This window comes from Austrofundulus limnaeus, unplaced genomic scaffold, assembly GCF_001266775.1.
Source record: "Austrofundulus limnaeus strain Quisiro unplaced genomic scaffold, Austrofundulus_limnaeus-1.0 Scaffold110, whole genome shotgun sequence".
Classification (NCBI taxonomy): domain Eukaryota; kingdom Metazoa; phylum Chordata; class Actinopteri; order Cyprinodontiformes; family Rivulidae; genus Austrofundulus; species Austrofundulus limnaeus.
Genome location: NW_013952512.1, coordinates 354101 through 373864, shown reverse-complemented (window position 1 = coordinate 373864; position 19764 = coordinate 354101). Strand labels below are relative to the sequence as shown.

The following is a 19764-nucleotide window of genomic DNA, read 5'->3' as shown; positions in this document are numbered from 1 at the left end:
TTTTGGTCGTAGTCCATGCCTCACAATCATAGGTGAGGTGTTAGAGCAAAGACAGACAAGTAAATTGAGAGCTTTGCCTTTTGACTCAGTTCTTTCTTTACCACAAGCAACTAAAGCAACACTTCCCATTACTACGGATGAGTCCCCAATCTGTCAATCTATCTCCTGCTCCAACCTACCAACACACCCACACTTAAACTCATTCACTTGAGGCAGGGACTCCCTCTATGGAGAGCCATTTAATTCAAAATTAAATAAATAAAAATAATGTAATTAATAAAGTAGTAAAACATATTCCATCAAATAAATAAATGTTCTTCTGATATAAAACAAAATCAAAAAAATTGTAATACATTTTTTTAGCATGTCTGTATATCGTTTCTTTTTTTTTAATTTAATTTTGAATGAAACGGCTTTCCATACCCCTCAATCTGAAAGAGGCATTCATTCCACCCTTTTAATTTATTTTACAGACAGACATACATACATACATACATACGGTTGCACCTAACGTTTGTACGGGTACACCTAAGGGAAAAAAAAGTTAGGCATACTGGTACAACCAGTGGAACAAGTTAGTCTGCAGCCCTGTACCATTGTCACTGCTGACTTTAAATCCTTCGACTGAAAATGTTTGGTCAGTGAAGTCCGCCTTCGACTCTAATTAGGTTTAATCTTTTCTCCTGAATTTTTTGAGTTTGGTGAAATAATGAATGCTAACCCTTTCCTTGGCTATATTTCCACAGGAAACATCAATTCAGTATTTTGTTCCTAGAGAGAGAGAGAGAGAGAGAGCTCATTCTTTACAAACATCTTCATAAATGACAGAAACAACATTTATAGTTTGAAATTTTTTATTCATCTTTTTTCATTCTTTTTTGCTTTACGAAACAAATGTTTGCAGATGTCTTATGAATAAACAACAGCACCCCTTCTTCTGAAAACGGGGCTCAATCAGCCCATTTGTACCAAGAAACGAGACTCCTCTTGTCCAATTACAACCTCTCCAGGTTCCCAAAGTGACACAAGTCTTGTGTTCGACATTCATTTAAGTGCATTCATAGGCAACACAACCATTTTGATTAATGTGCAATAGCTGAGTTTATGGTCATTATGAAAAGGTTATTTACATTGCAGCTATGACTCACATTAACTGTCTTTATCACTTAAGCTAGCGTCGGAACCGGAGAGGGAGACAATCTCAACATACAAAGTCTCTTTTCAAGCACAGCCTTCGTAAACAGCAACCTTTACCTACATCATCATCATAAGGATTAACTAGACTCTTTTGTCTTACTTTTTTTTTCTTCAGTAAGACAAAAAGGTTAATAGATAGAATGGTTTAAAATAAAGTTTAGTGATTGTGCTTTTAGAACCAAAGTAAAACAAATAACAACAAACATTGATGACAACACAGAACATAACAGTGCATTACAAAAAACCCCAAAAAATAACAAAACAAACAAAAAAATCCCATAGTGGCACTTTTTTGGGGGCAGCTAAATAACAGCAATTTACAAAATGGATGGAAATGATAAAATATTTCTTTTCACTGGCATAATAAAGTTAGAACCTGCAAAATGAAACAAGGAAGACCATTTTGAGAAAACCACAATGGGTAAAACAAGATGTCACGTGGACACGTATATTTACACACAGTTCACCTCTCTGTTTGCAGCGGTTCTGTTACAGTAACATCTCACTGTACGGGCTCTTCAAAGTTCGTGTCAAGGCAAGCTGAGTCATGTAAATTTCAGGAGCAGGACTTCACTCCATATTGCATTGGAATTAAACATAAATATGCCACGGCGTATTTAGTTTTGAATGCATCTGTCTTTTATCTTTTCACCTTCCATTTTGTTATTTCAAAGGGCATAACAAATTATGAGTTAAAAAAAGGTCTGTTTTTGAGATGTAAAGAAACACTTATGATGTACAGTATGATGGCAGCCAACATGAAAGTGAAATACTGAGATATTTAAAAATGTAAGAGAAACAATGGTGCTCCACTTTTGGAAAATTCTGAACAGTTCCTTTTTTCCTCTCATCGTCTTCAGCTTTCTACCATCTGTGGGGGAAAAAAAAGAGTTAGCAGCTATTTTAACAAATAATACATATTACAAACAGATACAGCTAAATCACTACCCTGGACCAATTAGAACAGTCCTGTTGACTAGCCAACTACTTGGAATTTACTTTGCCAAGACAAACGTGATGGTATTTGTTTGAACTGCTCTCGGTTTTTCAAACAAAGTAAGATCCCAGTCATCACAGATTTTCCTTTATTCTGTCAAAGGAATGAAGCGCTTACTACTTTACTTTTAGATGTCCACACTCTACTAACCACACACTATTGATTCAATTCCACATATGTGCTTGTCTTCTGGATGAGGATTATGTCATACAGAGCACAAACTGTGATCTGCACTTTCCTCACACCTGGGTCTGTGGCATTGGGTAGCCACTGTCTATTGAATAACACAGCAACCAGTGCATTCATTGTTCATGTGGGACAATATATTGTAGATCATGTACTGCTTGATGCACAATTGACAATATGTAAAAATGGTTATAGCATTTATTCCAACAACTGTGAGATACTGAGATTTAAGTCGGGTGAATTTGTTCTTACTTTGTCGTAATTCTGACTAGCTGTTGAGTTTAATCTGTTAGATTCCCTCACTGCTTCTTCCATTTGAGTACATATAAAAACACTGTAAACTGCAAGTGAAACACTGACTGTGGCATGAATACTTTGTATAATCCAACTAAAAATAGTTCCTGCAGGGCCGGCCCTAGCCAATTTGGCACCCTAGGCCAAATTTCAGGTGGTGCTCCTTGTGCAATTTTCTAAATCTCACTGCCAATTTACAAACATTCACATACCAATTTAAAACGATTTGTCTTTGATATTATTTTTTATCTTTAGAAACCAGGTTGTCCAATTAAAACAGCTAACAATATAATTCATTTGAAACAGAACACCAGAAATCTACCCCATACCTGCCAACATTTGCTGACAGCAATGAGGAACACCTGTTCATGTTAATGAGTAGTTGTGAAAAGAAGAAGGTCTAGGTGGGTCCAGGGGTTTACTCCTGGAAAACTTTGTAAAAGATCTACTCAAAACAACTTAAAAGGAGTATTATATGAAGGTGGAAAAATCAGACTTTAACCTGAACTTTAGAAGTGAAACTTCCAGATTATATTATTTAGTTTCTATTGACACATTCAACACCAATAGTTGGTTTTGACCGCATCATATGATACTTCTATCAAGAAACATGCTTTGCACCATATAACACCTCATGTAGTAACTAAGCAGGCTGTTCTTGAGTTGAAAATGTTTCAGTCTAGTTTCAGTTTGTGATTCAAGCTTGACTGGACTGGAGTCCATATTTGAATTATGTGCAACGTTCAGATCTGTTGAAAGTTCGTCTGTGTTACTGTCATGAACTTATACCTCTAGCTCTTCATCTCCTGCTTGAAAGGTTCCAGAGTTGTTGACAGTCATGTCTGCAGGGTTCCTGCGCACTCCCTCCCCTCTCCGCCGACCCCCTGAGCCTCGGGACGACATGGAGCTGGAAGAGCTTGGATCTCGAGGGCTGTTAACTGTGGGAAACTGGGGTCGGTTATAGGGCAGAATGTCCTCTGAACCTGTGGTTAGGACACATATAAAGAACTTTAGATGCAAAAAAAAACCCAACATGATGGCTGTGAGGCATTTCATTAAACTGTAGCTGTCGTAGTACCTGCGTGCTGTCGTGTCTTGTTGATAATGCTGCTCTCAGGTTTATTCCCTTTGCCTCCATGAGCAGCTTTTTGTCTGTCCTGAGCATCTTTGCGTTCAGAGGAGCTGGTTCTGGGTTCTGAGCTGTCCTGAGGCCGATAACCACCTCCTCGCTTGTCTCGCCCTTCTCCTGCTTTGGGGGAAATTACTCCCCGACCTTCCAGAGCTGTCTTGGATGGATGTGTAGGAGACTTGAGCACGGCTGGAGGTGGAATGGGTGGAGGAGGGAGATCTGATGGATAAACACAAGAAGTGTAAAAAAACATTTTAATGGGGTGGGGTGTACAAGAAGACATGGTTTAAAGAATCTGTGTGCTCTCAAAACTTCTGTGTGTAATATCTGTCACTCACTTGTCTCACACCTAAGGCGATGCACAAACACAGCTGCAGTGTGTGTACACAGCAATATACTGACCAGAGCAGACAATAAACAGAACCGATGACATTAGAAAGGCCAGTTCAAGCTGGAGTTATGAGATTTTGAGTGCGAGCCAACAGAAGAGGAGGAAGAGGGGGGTGTGATGGTCAGTGGCTTGCTCTCTGCCCTGCTCAACTCTCCATGTCAATGAATCAATGCTGCTTGTCCTTGAGCCATTATTCATAAGAGACCCGCCAATGGCTGCCTGGCCTCTCGCACATCACACAACTATCTAAACAATACGTGAGCGAAAAGCCTTGTCGGCCTTCGATCGATAGCTTTTCATCTTCTAATCAGGACGGTTTTGTTGGCAGCTGGACTTATAATCCACATAGGATTCAAAGTTAATAGGTAGAGCGAGTGCCACCTCTTACAATTTGCCTGCTCCCAGTGGCTACTTAGCAGACTGTACAACACTGGATTCTTTAAAAATGGGGAAAAAAAATTACACACACACAAGAGATAAAGCAGTTGATGTCTTTGCTTTTCTTGTTTGCAAAAACAGACAGCTTCAGTAGACTTTTCCGATTGCTGTCCACCTCCACATAATTCCCCGTGCATATAAAAGGGGGCACAGTCAATATCATACAGCAGAGAGGTGTCTGCAGTTTTTTAATATCTGCCTTGCCTCCAGAGCTCTGCCTCAGTCGGAGTCCGATCAATGCCACGGTCTGTGAGCTATAGCTCACTACCAGGGAGGAGCAGCGCGCCTGTTAGATTTATGAGGAAATATCGGCGAGGACAGAGCTCAGGTCTGAAAAGTGTCTCCAAGCTTGCCAAGGAGGATGAATCTGAGGGCCCAGTGGTTAATTAAGCAGACAGGGCTGAGACGGATCAGACAAGACAGGAAAGGGTTACGTTCAGAGGCGGCGGGGGGGTGCAGACAAAGACATTAGAGTCAAATGCAATAGGAATCATGGGAGGGGTATAACGTGGACATTTCTATATCCTCTGTGCAAATATGAGTAAAATGATTGGGTCAAAGAGGGGAAAGCAACGAGGAAGGAAGGATTTTGGAGGGTAGAGGTGGGCATGATGTTGGTTTTGTTTGAAAATTTTACTGAATAGTTTTGGTTTGAAATGACTGGAAAAGCACAGAGGCATAAAACAAATGGAGGAAATACAATAAGACAAACATCAGAACTAATTTTCTTTGAGAAACACGGCTTGTGTTTCACGTCTTTGTTGTCGACAGTCATCTTTCCTCACCTATCACCTCCGCAGCAAAATTCCAGACCACAGACAACTTAGGTATAGTGGGTGGTTGGGGGGTGGGGAGGCAATAACCTCCAAATGAAAAACAATCCATTCAGATCAAATGCAATCAGCAGAAGGACTTACACAGACCTGCGGAGCTGTCAGCCACCCCCCCCCCCCCCCCCCAAACAAAGACCGAGGAGAGCGTAAGACAATAGGAGAGAGGAGAGTGGGATGGAGAGATCACTGCAAAGGGAGGGGCAGGAGGACAGGGAGGAAGCCAGGATATAAGGATGATAGGAGGCGGGGGTTCGGGGGTGCTGGATACTCTGCAGTGATATAGCTGGTCTGGCTCCCAGTGAGCTGGATATTAAATCTCCCTGTCAAGTGCTTCCAACACTCAAGGACACCTGACACTAAAAGGAGAGCCAGCTCTGGGACTACGCACTGTACACGCCAGAGAAAGTGTGTGTGCACATGGGCACACAGAGGCATTTTAAAAAGAATGATCCTTTCACAAGATCAAAGCAAAAAGGAACCAGAAAGTGGGGCTATTCTCGATGTTTAAAAATAAGGCCATAAAAAGCCAATTACTGTTTTACTTAAAAAGGCTGAAGCTTCTCCTCTCGTCTACAGCTGTTCTAGTATTCAGCGTGTTTAGGTTTCAACTGGCCCCATCAAGTAAAAGGTGGCTCCTCAGAGCACCTGGATCAATTTCATTAGAGCCCAGAGTGGAAAGCCATCCCAGTGTCAGTATTGCCAAACTGGGCAGAACTCCCACAGGACAGCTCCTCCCTCTTCTCCATGCCTTCTCACCACGGCCCTGGCCTGCAGCCCACCGCTCGCCCGGTCTGTTTAGCACTGCCACAGATTAGGAGAAATGCCATGTATGCATGTGCATAACCACATGAAGAGAAGACGATTAAAACTCTGGCTCACAGCAATCTCAGACTCGGTCATTTTGCAGAAATTATGTCACACTAAACTGCTTTTTCCTCTCCCAGTCTTTACAGGGAATAGAGGAAGAGCCAATGACACTCATTGGCCATCTGTGTATAAGTTCCAGCATGGCTGCAGCGGGATGTTTTCATTTTAACTGAATGCGCCTTTATAGTTACAACTCTTTTTATGAATGAATTTCAATGAAACACTTTTAGATACTGTTCAGTATCTACAGTTTATTTACACTCGCAATAAAGTCGAGCCCTTTGGTTTATTTTGTTCACAACTTCTTCAAATAACTTATGTAAAGTTTCGATTTGTCCGATTACAAAAAATATTGTTGCCTGAAGGTGAAGACACAGCCCATGTCATTAATCTGTGATTAGCCAAACTCAAGATAGCCACAGATGTATATCAAACTTGTGCAACATTAAAAACAGATATACCTCAGTAAATTTTAGAAATATTGAGCTAAAATTTGATGTGGTAGCTGACAGTCACAACACAGATCATGCAACATCACCAAGCAGAGTTGTAAAGTAACTAAGTACAAATACTTTGTTACTGTACTTAAGTATAAATTTTGGTTATCTGTACTTTACTTGAGTAATTTTTTCCAACGTACTTTTTACTTTTACTCGTTACATTTTTACACAATTATCTGTACTTTCTACTCACTACATTTTTTTAAAAAAGGTAAGAAGTACCGTAGAAAGTTGTTACTCCTATTTTATTCCAAGTTGTTATTACTTAAAATAAAAACTATCCTGATGAATTGTGTCTCCTGGATAGAGTGAATTTAATTGTGGTTGGATGAGAAGTATAAATATATACCATTCTGACACCCTATTAGCTTGTACACAACCTACGGCTGCACGCCTTTAGAAAAAAATATTTTTTGGAGAAGTCACCTCCCAATACCAGTAAATGCCATTTTGGAAAATCTAACTGCTCACATTTACTCAGTACTTGTACTTTTAATACTTAAGTAGATTTTGTGTCAGAAATTTACTTTTGATACTTAAGTACAAAAAATATCAGATACTTTAAGACTTTTACTTAAGTAATATTTTTAGAGCAGTCTTTAACTTTTACCAAAGTATTTTTATGATAAGATACTTGTACTTTTACTCAAGTATCACTTTGAGGTACTTTATACAACACTGTCACCAAGACATTGTTGCGTAAAAATGTGCACAAGACAAGACAAACAATCATTTTACATTTAGGGATGATTTTTAGAGCCAACGATGAACCTAACATGCATCTGTGTAAGGAAACTACAGTATCCAAGAAAACCCACACCTGCACAGGGAGAACATGAACAAAGCACACAGAAGTGCTGTGAGCTGATAGTGCAAACTGCTCTGCTGTTGCCCATGGAAAGACTAATGAAACCCCATAACTCAGGTGGAGTGCTGAAATAAGTGCAGGAAGATATGACTTTCAATGTTTGTTCACCATGTTTGTATTGCATTTACCCAAGTCTCACTTTACATTCTTTTTTAAATGTTTTTAACAGAATTGTGCTAACAGCTAACATTGAACAAGATTTTTCTTTTCTTTTCTTTTATGTAATTATATATGTACCTTCACTGAAGGCTTCACGTCTCTGGTTCCCTGGATGACCTGCAGGATGCTGTTTTTGCTTTTTAGGAGGCCTCCTGTGTATAGCTGCCATACTCATATTACTGTCTGTAGACACTGGGCTGCCAGGACGGTGGCCCGACTGGTTTATTTGGTATTTTCGAGCTGAGAAGAAAAACAGAGCATCATTTCCCCTGCCATTCTTCACATTTCTTACAATAACCTTCCTTGTAAAAGTTGCAGACTTTACCTGGAGCTCCTCCTACTTCCTGGCCCTGTGAAACGGGGTACTTCGCCACCCGAACTCCTGAATATTCTGCAGCTGCGGCGACCGCTTGAGCAAAATCGGCGTCCGTGAAGAAAGACCCGTCCGATGAGCTGATGGCGCTCGACCTCCCTGAAGAGACATTATCCTCTTCGGAGGCGGACCCCCACCCGTTGATCATGGAGCCGGTCACAGAGCTCTCCAGGTCGCCCATGCTGGACGCAGGCGTCTGTTCGAGCCCTCGTAGTAGCAACCTTCGCGCATGCATCTGCGGGTGGTGGGGGTGCGTGTGGGGGTGCGTGTGGTGGTAGTGCATCTTGGCCACCTCTGCGTCCGTTTCATCGCCGTCCTCCTCCTCCTCTTCTTCCAATATGTCCTCCTCCTCCAGACCATCAGTGTCCAGGGCCAGCGGGCTGCTCATGTACCCATATGTGTGTAAGGGAGAATGGGGCCTCGGAGGAGGTGGGGGGCTCACACCATGGCGCCTTTAAGAAGTGACAATAATTTTGATTTTACTTTTTTGTATTGCAATAAAATGTGTAACATCTTAAATTTTTTTGAGATATATCAAAATTTTAACATCATTGTATAACTGGACAATCCCACTAATTTTGGATATTGACATACTGTAAGTGAATATCATATTAACTTCATAATAACCACAATAGTTTCTTTTATTCCCTTATAGTACTCTACAATAAACATTTTAAACACAGTTTTTTTGCCTTATTGCAATAGTACAGTAATACCAGTTAGATACCAAATAAAATTGGACAATATTTACCGTATTTATTCATGTATAATACAATCTCACGTATAATACGACACCCCCCCCCCTTTGAGCTTAAAAAGCATAAAAAATTTAATCCTCACACTAACTCCAATTTCATACAGACTTCAAGGTTTTTCAGCCTTTGCAGTCTTTATACATATCAGTAAAATGATCATTGGACTGTTCACTTTATTTTAACAACATACAGTGGTTTGCAAAAGTATTCATACCCCTTGAACTTTTCCATATTTTGTCACATTACAACCACAAACATAAATATATTTCACTGGAATTTAATGTGAAAGACCAACACAAAGTGGTATACAATTGTGAAGTGGAAGCAAAATTTTACATGAATCAAAACATTTTTTACAAATAAAAAACTGAAAAGTGCGATGTGCAAAATTATTCAGCCCCCCTGAGTCAATACTTTGTGGAGCCACCTTTTGCTGCAATTACAGCTGCAAGTCTTTTAGGGTATGTCTCCACCAGCTTTGCACATCTAGTGACTGCAATTCTTGCCCATTCCTCCTTGCAAAACAGCTCAAGCTCAGTCAGATTGGATGGAGAGCGTTTGTGAACAGCAGTTTTGAGATCTTGCCACAAATTCTCAATTGGGTTTAGGTCTGGACTTTGACTGGGCCATTCTAACACATGAATATTCTTTTTTTTAAACCACTCCATTGTAGCTTTGGCTTTATGTTTAGGGTCGTTGTCCTGCTGGAAGGTGAACCTCCGCCCCAGTCTCAAATCTTTTGCTGACTCCAACAGGTTTTCTTCCAAGATTGCCCTGTATTTGGCTCCATCCATCTTCCCATCAACTTTGACCAACTTCCCGGTCCCTGCTGAAGAGAAGCACCCCCAGAGCATGATGCTGCCACCACCATATTTGACAGTGGGGATGGTGTTTTCAGAGTGATGTGCAGTGTTCTTTCTCCGCCACACATAGCGTTTTGCATTGTGGCCAAAAAGTTCAATTTTGGTCTCGTCTGACCAAAGCACCTTCTTCCACATGTTTGCTGTGTCCTCAACATGGCTTCTGGCAAACTGCAAACGGGACTTCTTATGGTTTTCTTTTAACAATGGCTTTCTCCTTGCCACTCTTCCATAAAGACCACATTTGTGTAGTGCACGACTAATTGTTGTCCTGTGGACAGTTTCCCCCACCTGAGCTGTGGCTCTCTGCATTTCATCCAGAGTCACCATGGGCCTCTTGGCTGCCTCTCTGATCAGTGATCTCCTTGTTCGGCCTGTAAGTTTAGGTGGACGGCCTTGTCTTGGCAGGTTTACTGTGGTGCCATACTCTTTCCATTTCCGGATGATGGATTGAACAGTGCTCCGTGAGATGTTCAAAGCTTGGGAAATCTTTTTATAACCTAAGCCTGCTTTAAACTTCTCCAAAACCATATTCCTAACCTGTCTGGTGTGTTCTTTGGACTTCATGATGCTGTTTGCTCCCCAATATTCTCTTAACCAACATCTGAGGCCGTCACGGAGCAGCTGTATTTGTACTGAGATTAGATTACACACAGGTGGACCCTTTTGAGTCATTAGCAGTCATCAGGCAACTTCTGAATGCAATTGGTTGCACTCAGGGAAAAGGGGGCTGAATACTTTTGCACGTCGCACTTTTCAGTTTTTTATTTGTAAAAAATGTTTTGATTCCTGTAAAATTTTGCTTCCACTTCACAATTGTATACCACTTTGTGTTGGTCTTTCACATTAAATTCCAGTGAAATATATTTATGTTTGTGGTTGTAATGTGACAAAATATGGAAAAGTTCAAGGGGTATGAATACTTTTGCAAACCACTGTATGTACTAAAAGGTATTTTGACAACAAATATACTGTATATCAGCTGTAGCAGCATCATATGAATTCTGGCATTTTACACATAGTCCACCAGGATACGCCAACACAAAAGTCAGAGACTTCACATGAGATTTGGACCATCTTGTGGGGGAAAAACAGATTACTTCCTTCTCATGAGCGCCCCCTCTGGTGGGGAAACATTTTTCAGGGATGCAAACTTTTTCAGAACACCGGTAGACGGCCGCCATTACAGAAGAACATGTGTTTGTTGTTGTTCGAGGAGCGGCCCGGTCACATGCTAATGTCATTAGTTCGTTATCATTACTAAGGTGCAGGACTGCCCCCCCTTTTTTTTCACATCATGTCGCCTGCCTGGATCTGTTACTATCTCGCTCTGAAGCATGGAGGAGTATCAGAGGTAAGCTCGTTTCAACTGCTTTTTACAACACTGTCTCATTTCCGGACGCAGGCATTTTGTGAATGAAGCCGATATTTCAGTTAAAATACATAAGTAAAAATATTTATCCGAGTATAGTGCTACCCCCCAACTTTATGGATGATTTTATGGATTTAATTTTACATATTATACTTGAATAAATACGGTAGATGACTATATTACTTATTTCCGACACTTTTCATGTCGTACTGAAGTGAATTGTAACAAACGACTCCATGGAAGGTAACAAATCATTCTTAAAGCTAAGGAAAATGAAAAATTGCTGACACAGCAGTGCTATATTTAAAACTGGGAGTTAATGAGCCCTAAAAAATAAAAAAAAAACTGGTATAAATTACAAATACACTGGATGAGGCTGTAAAAGTAGATACATTTCCTCCACTTCAGCGCACAGTTTGACGTTTATAAACTTCTGTTGTTCACTGCTTAACACCATGTGGGGGTGTACCTGCGTTCATGGCTGTCTGATGCATCCTGGAGCATCGGCTGCATCTCCTCCTGGGGTGACGGGGTGAGAGTAGCTGTTGACTGGTGGCTGTAAGATACAGCAGCGGGGGACGAGGCAGCCCCGCGGACAGGAGGAGTGGGCCCCCGCTCCATCTCCTCTTCCTCCTCGAGCTCATCAGGCTGCAGGTACATGTGAGAGGGGGGCATGGTGCACTGCATGTCTGGATCACAGCTGCCAGCAGACACAAACAAGCCTTGTTAGCTGCACATCACTCGATGAAAACATCTTTTTTTAATATAGTGAAGCTGAAAAAAAAACATGCATTAGATATTCATGCCGTCTTTCTATCAAGATGTGACATGAACCCAGCTCTAATAAACAGAAAACTCCTGAAGCAAATACATGGAATGAATACAGGAAACATAAGAAAATATTCAAGAGCTGACTGATATTTAGAAACACTGTGGGCATCTCCGTCAAACTGTCCGTGTTTACCTTTCTTCCATCGAAAGGGAGTACTCTTCTGTGTTCCGACTTGAAGTTGGGTTTGCAGGAGGAGGGGGGAGAAGGTCAGCCCAATTCATTGTGCTTTGTTTGGGTAATTTGGGGGTGCGCACTCCCTTCTTATGACCCTGACTCCCTGTTAAAAAAATAAAAAATAAAAAAGAACACCCAGTCTGTCATAAACATGCCTTCAGATGCACATATTTCACTTCTGTTTTTGGAAAACACATCAATTATGAATGCTGCAGAAGCCATAAGGTGACAAGAAAGAAATTGACAGCAGAGAAAATTAACATTAAAAAGACTGACTGAAAAAAAAGAAGGTTTTGTATTGGGGAGCAAAAAGGCATGCAACATTCCCCTTTGTCAGTATGCACATACCTTTAATTTTGAAGAAAAAAAAGTAGAAAACACTATAAAAGCCAACTGTTTTCCCACAGGGGTATAAGCCAGGAAAAAAAAAGGTAAGAATAAAAGTCCAATTAATGCCACACTATTAAAGTTGCGAACCAATGAGCTGTGATGTGAAGCGAGCACTAAAGGCCTCTCCTTAATGACTTGAACTTCAAATGTAATATCAAAATGGATACATGGCATTAAGGTGGCAGTGTTGCATGCCGTCTGCTGTGCGTGATCATTTGTCCTTGTCCGCAGACAGACACTGAAGCACTGATATCATTAGGCTGCTTTGCAATAGAATTTAGAAAAATCCAGTTAACAGAATTAATGCAAAATAACCAAGGGCAAACAAACACAAAGAAAGAATAGAGAACAGAAAAAACTGTACGCAAACTTTTGTCTAGTTTCTTTTGTCTTTGCAACAGTACATGGAGAAAACAAAACAACACAAAACTGCTTGGAACGTTGCTTCTTGCCTTTGTTTAGAAGTAATGTGACCGCTTCTACTTTTACACAAGAATTCTCCCCTGTTGTTTGTTTCCTTTTTTGTAAATTGACAAGAAAATTAATTAAAATAAGCACTTAGAGCATGTTTAATTAATGCTTCCGTCATGATTTATTGCCTTTAGAGAAAAAAGTGAGCGTAAAACTAATGTATATGGGGTTTCAAGACAAAAATAATTCAACCAAAAGGTGTGGAAAAGAATGAATTACTCATAATTAAATTCTGTAAGCACTTCAAGTCAAAATCTTTGGATATGTTGATGTTTATTAACCTCTGGTAACACATCCAGGATGCAGTTGTCTGTTCAAAGATCTTACCGGAGGTACTGCTGCTGCCTCGGTCAGAGCTGTTGTACGAGCCCCCGGTGTGGGTGTCATGAGTCTGGTTGTAGGGGATGGTTGCTGGCATAGGACTGTCACCTCCTCTGTAGCGGTCTGTTGGTGGAAGAGTCCAGTGTAAGATCACCGGTAGTTTATTCTCAAACATAACTGGACACTAAAACAGGTTCAAGAAACTCATCAATGATGTCATGAACACAGAAAAGAATGGTAAAACAATTAACATTATTAATGATGTCAACATTCTTTAAAATGATGCTGCGTTGAGCCCAGTGTTAAAAGTTACTCACGGCAAAGGCATGCAGCTCATAATGCTAAAGTGATTGTTAACTCATGCAACAAATATCACACTAGACGAGGTTCCTTTCAGCAAGCATGATACTGTAACTTAATTATGGCCTGATTCAAATCCGACTTGGACTTTCATTTACAATTTTGGCTGACAGATAAACAACACCTGACTTCATCACAACACAATATGCGGAAGATGAGAGACATGAAAGCTCGGCCCAAATTTAAAGCCAAAAGATGATGAAGGATTGCATGTATGTCGTACAGAAAAGCAGAAACAAAGAGTGGCGATGCCTGTGTTGACTGAAAAAAAGGACTCAGAGGGCCACAGGGTGAATGAGCATGAAACTCTTGTACAGACATCCACAGGGTGGCTGAAACAGCCAGGAGAGGAGAAAAACAGAGGGGAAAGTCAAGTGGAGGAAGATCATGGCTTGAACTTGACATCTGCAGACATGGCTGCTGGGTATTCCACACACTCACCCTTGTTCAGCTTGTTTTGCTCCATGATGTTGTACTGGAGCTGGGAACCCATTTCCTGTTTCTGCTGCAAGACTGAGGGGGGCTTCCAGCAGTGTTTCTCATTGACTTCCCCTCCAACCCCAAGTCCACCTCCGCTCCCTGCGGTCCCTCTGTCCGAGTTCATGTTGTTGCCCATGATGGAGGACTGGATAAGCTGGGTGGTGGCGTAGGGTGTTGGCTGGCCCCCTGGGCCCACAAAGCGTCCATCTTTAAGGTTTGGGCTGTTGAAGGTCTTCATTTCATTGATCTTGTTGGACAGGTCTACATCTCCATAGACTCCTGACTCTGGCACGATGAGGTTTGGCTGCTTGTTATCCATCTGGTTGTTATAATTGGCGATACAGTCGGCTGGAGAACATGAGGAGGGTATTTAGTCAGTCTTTTCTGCTGCTGATCAGCTTAGCAGCAATAAGCCAGCTTAATTTCAAACAATCTACTTTGGAACTTATTTTCATAAAGGATACAATTTTAAATCAAGATTTTTTACCATCACTAGCTGCGTTTCCATTGCAAATGTACGCAAAACTTTGTTGACATTCTCTTAATGTTGAAAAAACAGTTTCGCAATTGCGGTGTTTCCATTAGGTAAGAAACACTAAGTCACACGTGAATACACCTGTTCTCGTGAGAAGTCATTACAAACATGACAGCAATGGATGTAAATACAGCATATTGCTACCATGACCCTAGTGCTCATCATCAGCCATCAGAGGAGATGTCAGCGTCTTATCAAAGCTTTCAAGTGACAAGCCCCTTATACTAGGGAGTGGCTACGTGTGCTGCATTTTTGGGAAATTGTAGTCAGTGAGTTAATACTTTCTTTTACTACTTTGTTGATTTCACTACTACATTTACTTCCTGTCATCTTCTTCGTCGTCTATTCACCAGTAGAAAAGGACGGTTCTTGATCACGTGACTCCCGCGATGCGAAAAAAGTGTTTCCATTGCAGTTTTGCGAAATACATCAATTTCGATACGGCTGAAAAACCACCTCTTCCTAACGCAAAACCATTTTGTCGAAAAACATATTTTTTTCCGAAATTGACGTGTTTCCATTGCGCAAATTTATTTTCGAAATTCTAATTTGCACATTTTCATGGTCAATGGAAACACAGCTACTGTCTAGCAAAGAGATCTTTCTTTTTTTCTGTTTAAAGCTTCAGTTTGTTTTGCCATAATAATAATCTACATTTAGGGGGCTGACACACTTGGCGTTACACTGCTCTCACTTAGTCTCACCAATGACTCAGCGTGGGTGTCATCTCTGTTCTTTTCCATCTGACGGTGGAAGCATCTTCACTCATTGAGAAGGACAGAGAGACATGTCTGTATCAAAGACGTGGAATGAGGCGTGCAGTAAAAGCACAGCATCCCTGACAGATCCAATTTTCCCTGGCTCATAAAATATTCAAATCCTCCAGCAGATCTGAGAGCCAGCCTCGCGGTAAATACCAAAGACGGACATAGGTGCACGCCGCTCGTGCCACGGGCCTCACGTTTCAGCTGCATGGAACAAATCAACACTTCAAAAGGCGGCATGTGAAAGCACCCCTATGGCTGAGATAAAGGGACATTAACTCTGATTTCTCCGCTCTGTCACCTAGTCAGTGATCCTCTTAATGTTAAGAGTTTAGTTTTGGCACACACACAAAGCATGCGTCTGGCAAGCTCCTTAGTGTCATACAGCGGGGTGTCATGCAAGGAGAGTGAGGGCTGCTTTTAGCTTTTAGCCTGTTATTCCATGTTAAACATCTGATGCTGTGTTCAACCTCCGAGGAGTAATTAGCATGAAGGAGAGCTAAACTTGACTGAAAAGTCTGTGGAATGAATTATTAATTCTCACTGGGAGAAGTTTGAAATCAGGAGAAGCTATTGAGTGGCTGGATGGATATTGAGTCGAACAGCTGGACAGGAATTATGTGTTGCTATTAAACCTGTAGCCCCAAAGCGCATAATTTAGAACATAAAGCATTTTATTGCAGTCCAAGTTTCCATGGACGGGGTCTTTGGTCATGCTTGAAATCTATTAACAGTAAGTCATGTCATTCATACTGAGGTTTTTGGCTGCACATTTCAAACAGGTCACTACTCTATAAATAGTGTCTATAGTATTGAAGCAGTAAACACGAACCTGAAGCTAAATAAGGCTTTTGTTGAAAACTGCATTTGTGCTGAATAAACTAAAATACCACCTGGTGTTGTGCCACAAGTGTCCCCTTTTTTTTCCTAAATTTATCACATTCACATTGTGTACTCCAACCCATTCCCCCCTTGTCTGGTTCAAAATAAACTTCTTCTTCATCACTCCTCTCTCTCTGCTGATCCAGGTGCTCTTCTCTCCCTCCATCATCCTCTCTCTCCCTGATTCTGGCCATCGTCTGCTGTCCAGCGTTGACCCCCTTTGCCCACTGCACATTTCTTAAACAACTGAGCACTTAGGGGAAATTACATTACCGGCTATAACAACTGTATGGAAATCAGCAGAGCAATCTGATTAGGAACAGAGTGGAGCTATAAGCCCCGCTCAGTGAACTCTTTTTATTTCCTGCCTAAAACAGCTCTACTTTAACCTCAGATAAATCAAAAGGGGAAACACACACGCTCTTCTACAGCTTCTCTTATGTTTTTTTTTCCTCTTGTGGAGACCTACAGAAAGGAGAGATGCACACAACAACTCTCTTGAGAGCTAACCTAGATATCAGATTTTACTCCTCCTTTCGCTGCAGATTCCCCCAGCTCCCACATTTCTTATCACTATGGTTATTGTGTCAAGGGCTGCTTCATTGCTTTTGAGACGAGTGTTTATTTGGTTGCCTCCCGTGTAAGACAGACGTGACGGGACACATACCTGGTCGGCTGTACGTGGCCAGGTTGCTGTCACTGTTGCCGTTGCCTGCAGTGCAGCAGTTGATGCTGCAATCGTTGTGGTTGGAGCAGGAGTTGGGCCATGTGTCAGCTAGCCAAGGCTGAGTGGCCGAATCTCCCATGTTTAGCAAACCGGGCCTGTAAAAAAAAAAAAAAAAAAGACCAGATGTTTAACAATAGTGACAGACTAAGCCAATGCCACCACTGCATTTATTTGAATGAACGAAAGTACCAGCAGAAACATAGCATTTGAAAGAGAAGATTATGTGGAGTTTATTTATTCAGCTGAGAGAAGGAAAACTAAAAATCCGGCTTAAGGACATTTTTTTGCCTTTTGGCCAAACATGCAGCTAGGGAGCACATTAGAAAAAAAAAGCCCAGTTAAATAGATTGTGTGTGCTTGACTTGCCCAGAGCCGGCGACACTTGCTCTGAACTCTTGTGAGCATTAGAGATCCGCTTGGATTAGACAGCCAGATAAAATTCACTCTCTACGTTACGAAATGCACATCCTGAACAGTCAGTGAACCACAAGTACTCCCTGAGAAGATTCCACGGTGTCACATGATATCTTTTTTTTATTTGAGAAGGGTTTTTTTAAAGGCTGAACAGAAGAGAAAACTAAACTATCTCCCTGACATGTCTGAGTTTCTGGTTCTTCAGCTTGTAGCTCATAAAACAAAGTGAACACGAGATCACTTGTTTAACACGATTTTACTGTTGAGCCTGACCTTTGGCCAAACACTGACTGCAGAAAAAGAACAATATATTGTCTCCTACTGCTGATGAAACGAATCAATCTAGCATACAAAGGGAAGTCAGTCTCCACTACTAGGGCTGTATATTGCTTTGGTATTCAAATCTGCACAGAAAGGCTCCCAGACTGCATATACCAGCACTGAATTAGCATTGAATTACATTTCCTCATTCCATCCTAAATGACTCATTTCTTGGATTCATTTTGGGTAATGAACACATTTGTCTTGCACAGCCAAATACAATCTCACAATAGCTCCTCAATCACCCCAGCAGTTGTATGTTGAGATTGAACGACCATTGTTTTTGTGCAGAGCCGACACAGCCGCACTGCAAACAGGATTCAATCATACAACTGGGATAATATAATGAATATGAATTTAGAGTTGATGGCTTCAAGCTAACTATTCATTAACAGATGAACAACACACACACACACTTATGAAGCAGCATTAAGTACGTTCTGTACTCTGAGCAGAAAGCGGATAATAACTGAATGAGTTTTTTTTCCTCTCTTTTTGTTGGTGTCTTCCATTTGCCAGCTATATGACGACACGCCAAAGGCCATCTAGAGGATAAACAAATTAGTTTTGGCAAGTCTAATTTTGTGCATTCTCACTGTATGTGCAGAATACATTAATCCACAGCATAAAGGGCTGAACATTTGCTGTTACGTTCATGCATGCATCTCTATTTCTGTTCTATGGTGATGTGGCACAGCCTTGTGGTTAGGTGTTGCTCTCCACCATATGAGATGGGATGGGCTCCTAGCAGACTGCGTGAGTCTTTGTTCCTGTACTAATATTCCATATGCACCTACTAACGTCGTCTCTGGTGTGCTTCCTCAGAAAGGCCCAGCTCTCCCCCTAGTGTTTGAGAATGAACAGTGCGTGTGCCCATCCCTTTTTATCTGTTTACACTACTATCATTGTTGCTTTAAAATAAATCTCATCCAATGCTAAACAGCTGAAAATCAAATAATACATAAAAATATATATAAAAAAATAAACCCTTACCTTCCAGCACTGCTGACACCTTCTCCACCCCTCTGATATGCTACTAAAAAGAGACAAAAATACAATAAGCTTCCAGTGTAACTTAAAAAAAAACAAACAAATATTGACATTTTGCCATGATAAGACAAAAGCAAATTCATTTTTAAATGTCAGTTTTGTGACCAGTGAAGGGATGGTTTGCGTCATTTCAGGTGAATCCGTGCAGCACAATGCCAGCTGAGTCATACATAGAGCAAAGGGAGCAGGAAGAGAATGCTTAAGAGGCTTATGAAGAACAAAGATGCAGACCTCTTTGGTTTCCTGGCTTGGGTTCAGTGCATTCGAAGCTCTGCACGCTGCAAGTTTGACTCTTTTAAGGAACTCTAAGCTGTTAGTGTGTGAAACCAAGATAAAGTTCACTTTAATTACAATCTGTTCCCCAACAGGAGAGTAAGTGGAAGAAGACAAGGTTTGGTCCTCAGCTCTGTTGACTCCCTGTCTCTGTTTTTCAAAAGAATGTGACGTTTAGATACTGCTGTTACAGCCTGTACCCAGAGGAGGTATAATACTTGGGTTATACATCGAAATCAGCACGACGCACTGTTTCCATAAGGTAAAAGGATAAAGAAATATCAAGTGAAAGACCTAGTTACACAAGTAAGAAGCTAATTTCACCTGAAAGATTTCCAACAGATTATGAAACAAGCTAGCAGTTTTGAAATGATTTAACTAATCACACCCCTCAAGGTAGACAGAAATGCCAATGCCACTGTAGCTACTGATCCAAACTCTTCACACACAGGATCAACTAATGCAAACACACACATACATACACACACACACACACACACACACACACACACACACACACACACACACACACACACACACACACACACACA

The 19764-nt window shown here is 41.1% G+C and overlaps 1 protein-coding gene across 4 annotated transcripts in view; it reads right to left on the bottom strand.

Annotated features, from left to right (window-relative positions):
- Positions 1 to 836: 836 nt before the first annotated feature.
- The window catches only part of robo1 (roundabout, axon guidance receptor, homolog 1 (Drosophila)), a 138832-nt gene continuing 119904 nt past the window's right edge, over positions 837 to 19764 (bottom strand). For 2 of the 4 annotated variants that reach the window (XM_014014110.1, XM_014014112.1), the window contains 11 exons: positions 18884 to 18926; positions 17096 to 17250; positions 14209 to 14595; positions 13414 to 13530; positions 12184 to 12328; positions 11689 to 11919; positions 8185 to 8684; positions 7938 to 8099; positions 3753 to 4022; positions 3464 to 3657; positions 837 to 2068 (listed from right to left, as the gene is read on the bottom strand). In XM_014014110.1, the coding sequence (XP_013869564.1) occupies positions 2054 to 2068; positions 3464 to 3657; positions 3753 to 4022; positions 7938 to 8099; positions 8185 to 8684; positions 11689 to 11919; positions 12184 to 12328; positions 13414 to 13530; positions 14209 to 14595; positions 17096 to 17250; positions 18884 to 18926 (2219 nt within the window). In that variant the 3' untranslated portion in view covers positions 837 to 2053. The remainder of the gene's footprint in view (positions 2069 to 3463; positions 3658 to 3752; positions 4023 to 7937; positions 8100 to 8184; positions 8685 to 11688; positions 11920 to 12183; positions 12329 to 13413; positions 13531 to 14208; positions 14596 to 17095; positions 17251 to 18883; positions 18927 to 19764) is intronic. The other 2 variants (XM_014014111.1, XM_014014113.1) reach the window with 2 other exon arrangements.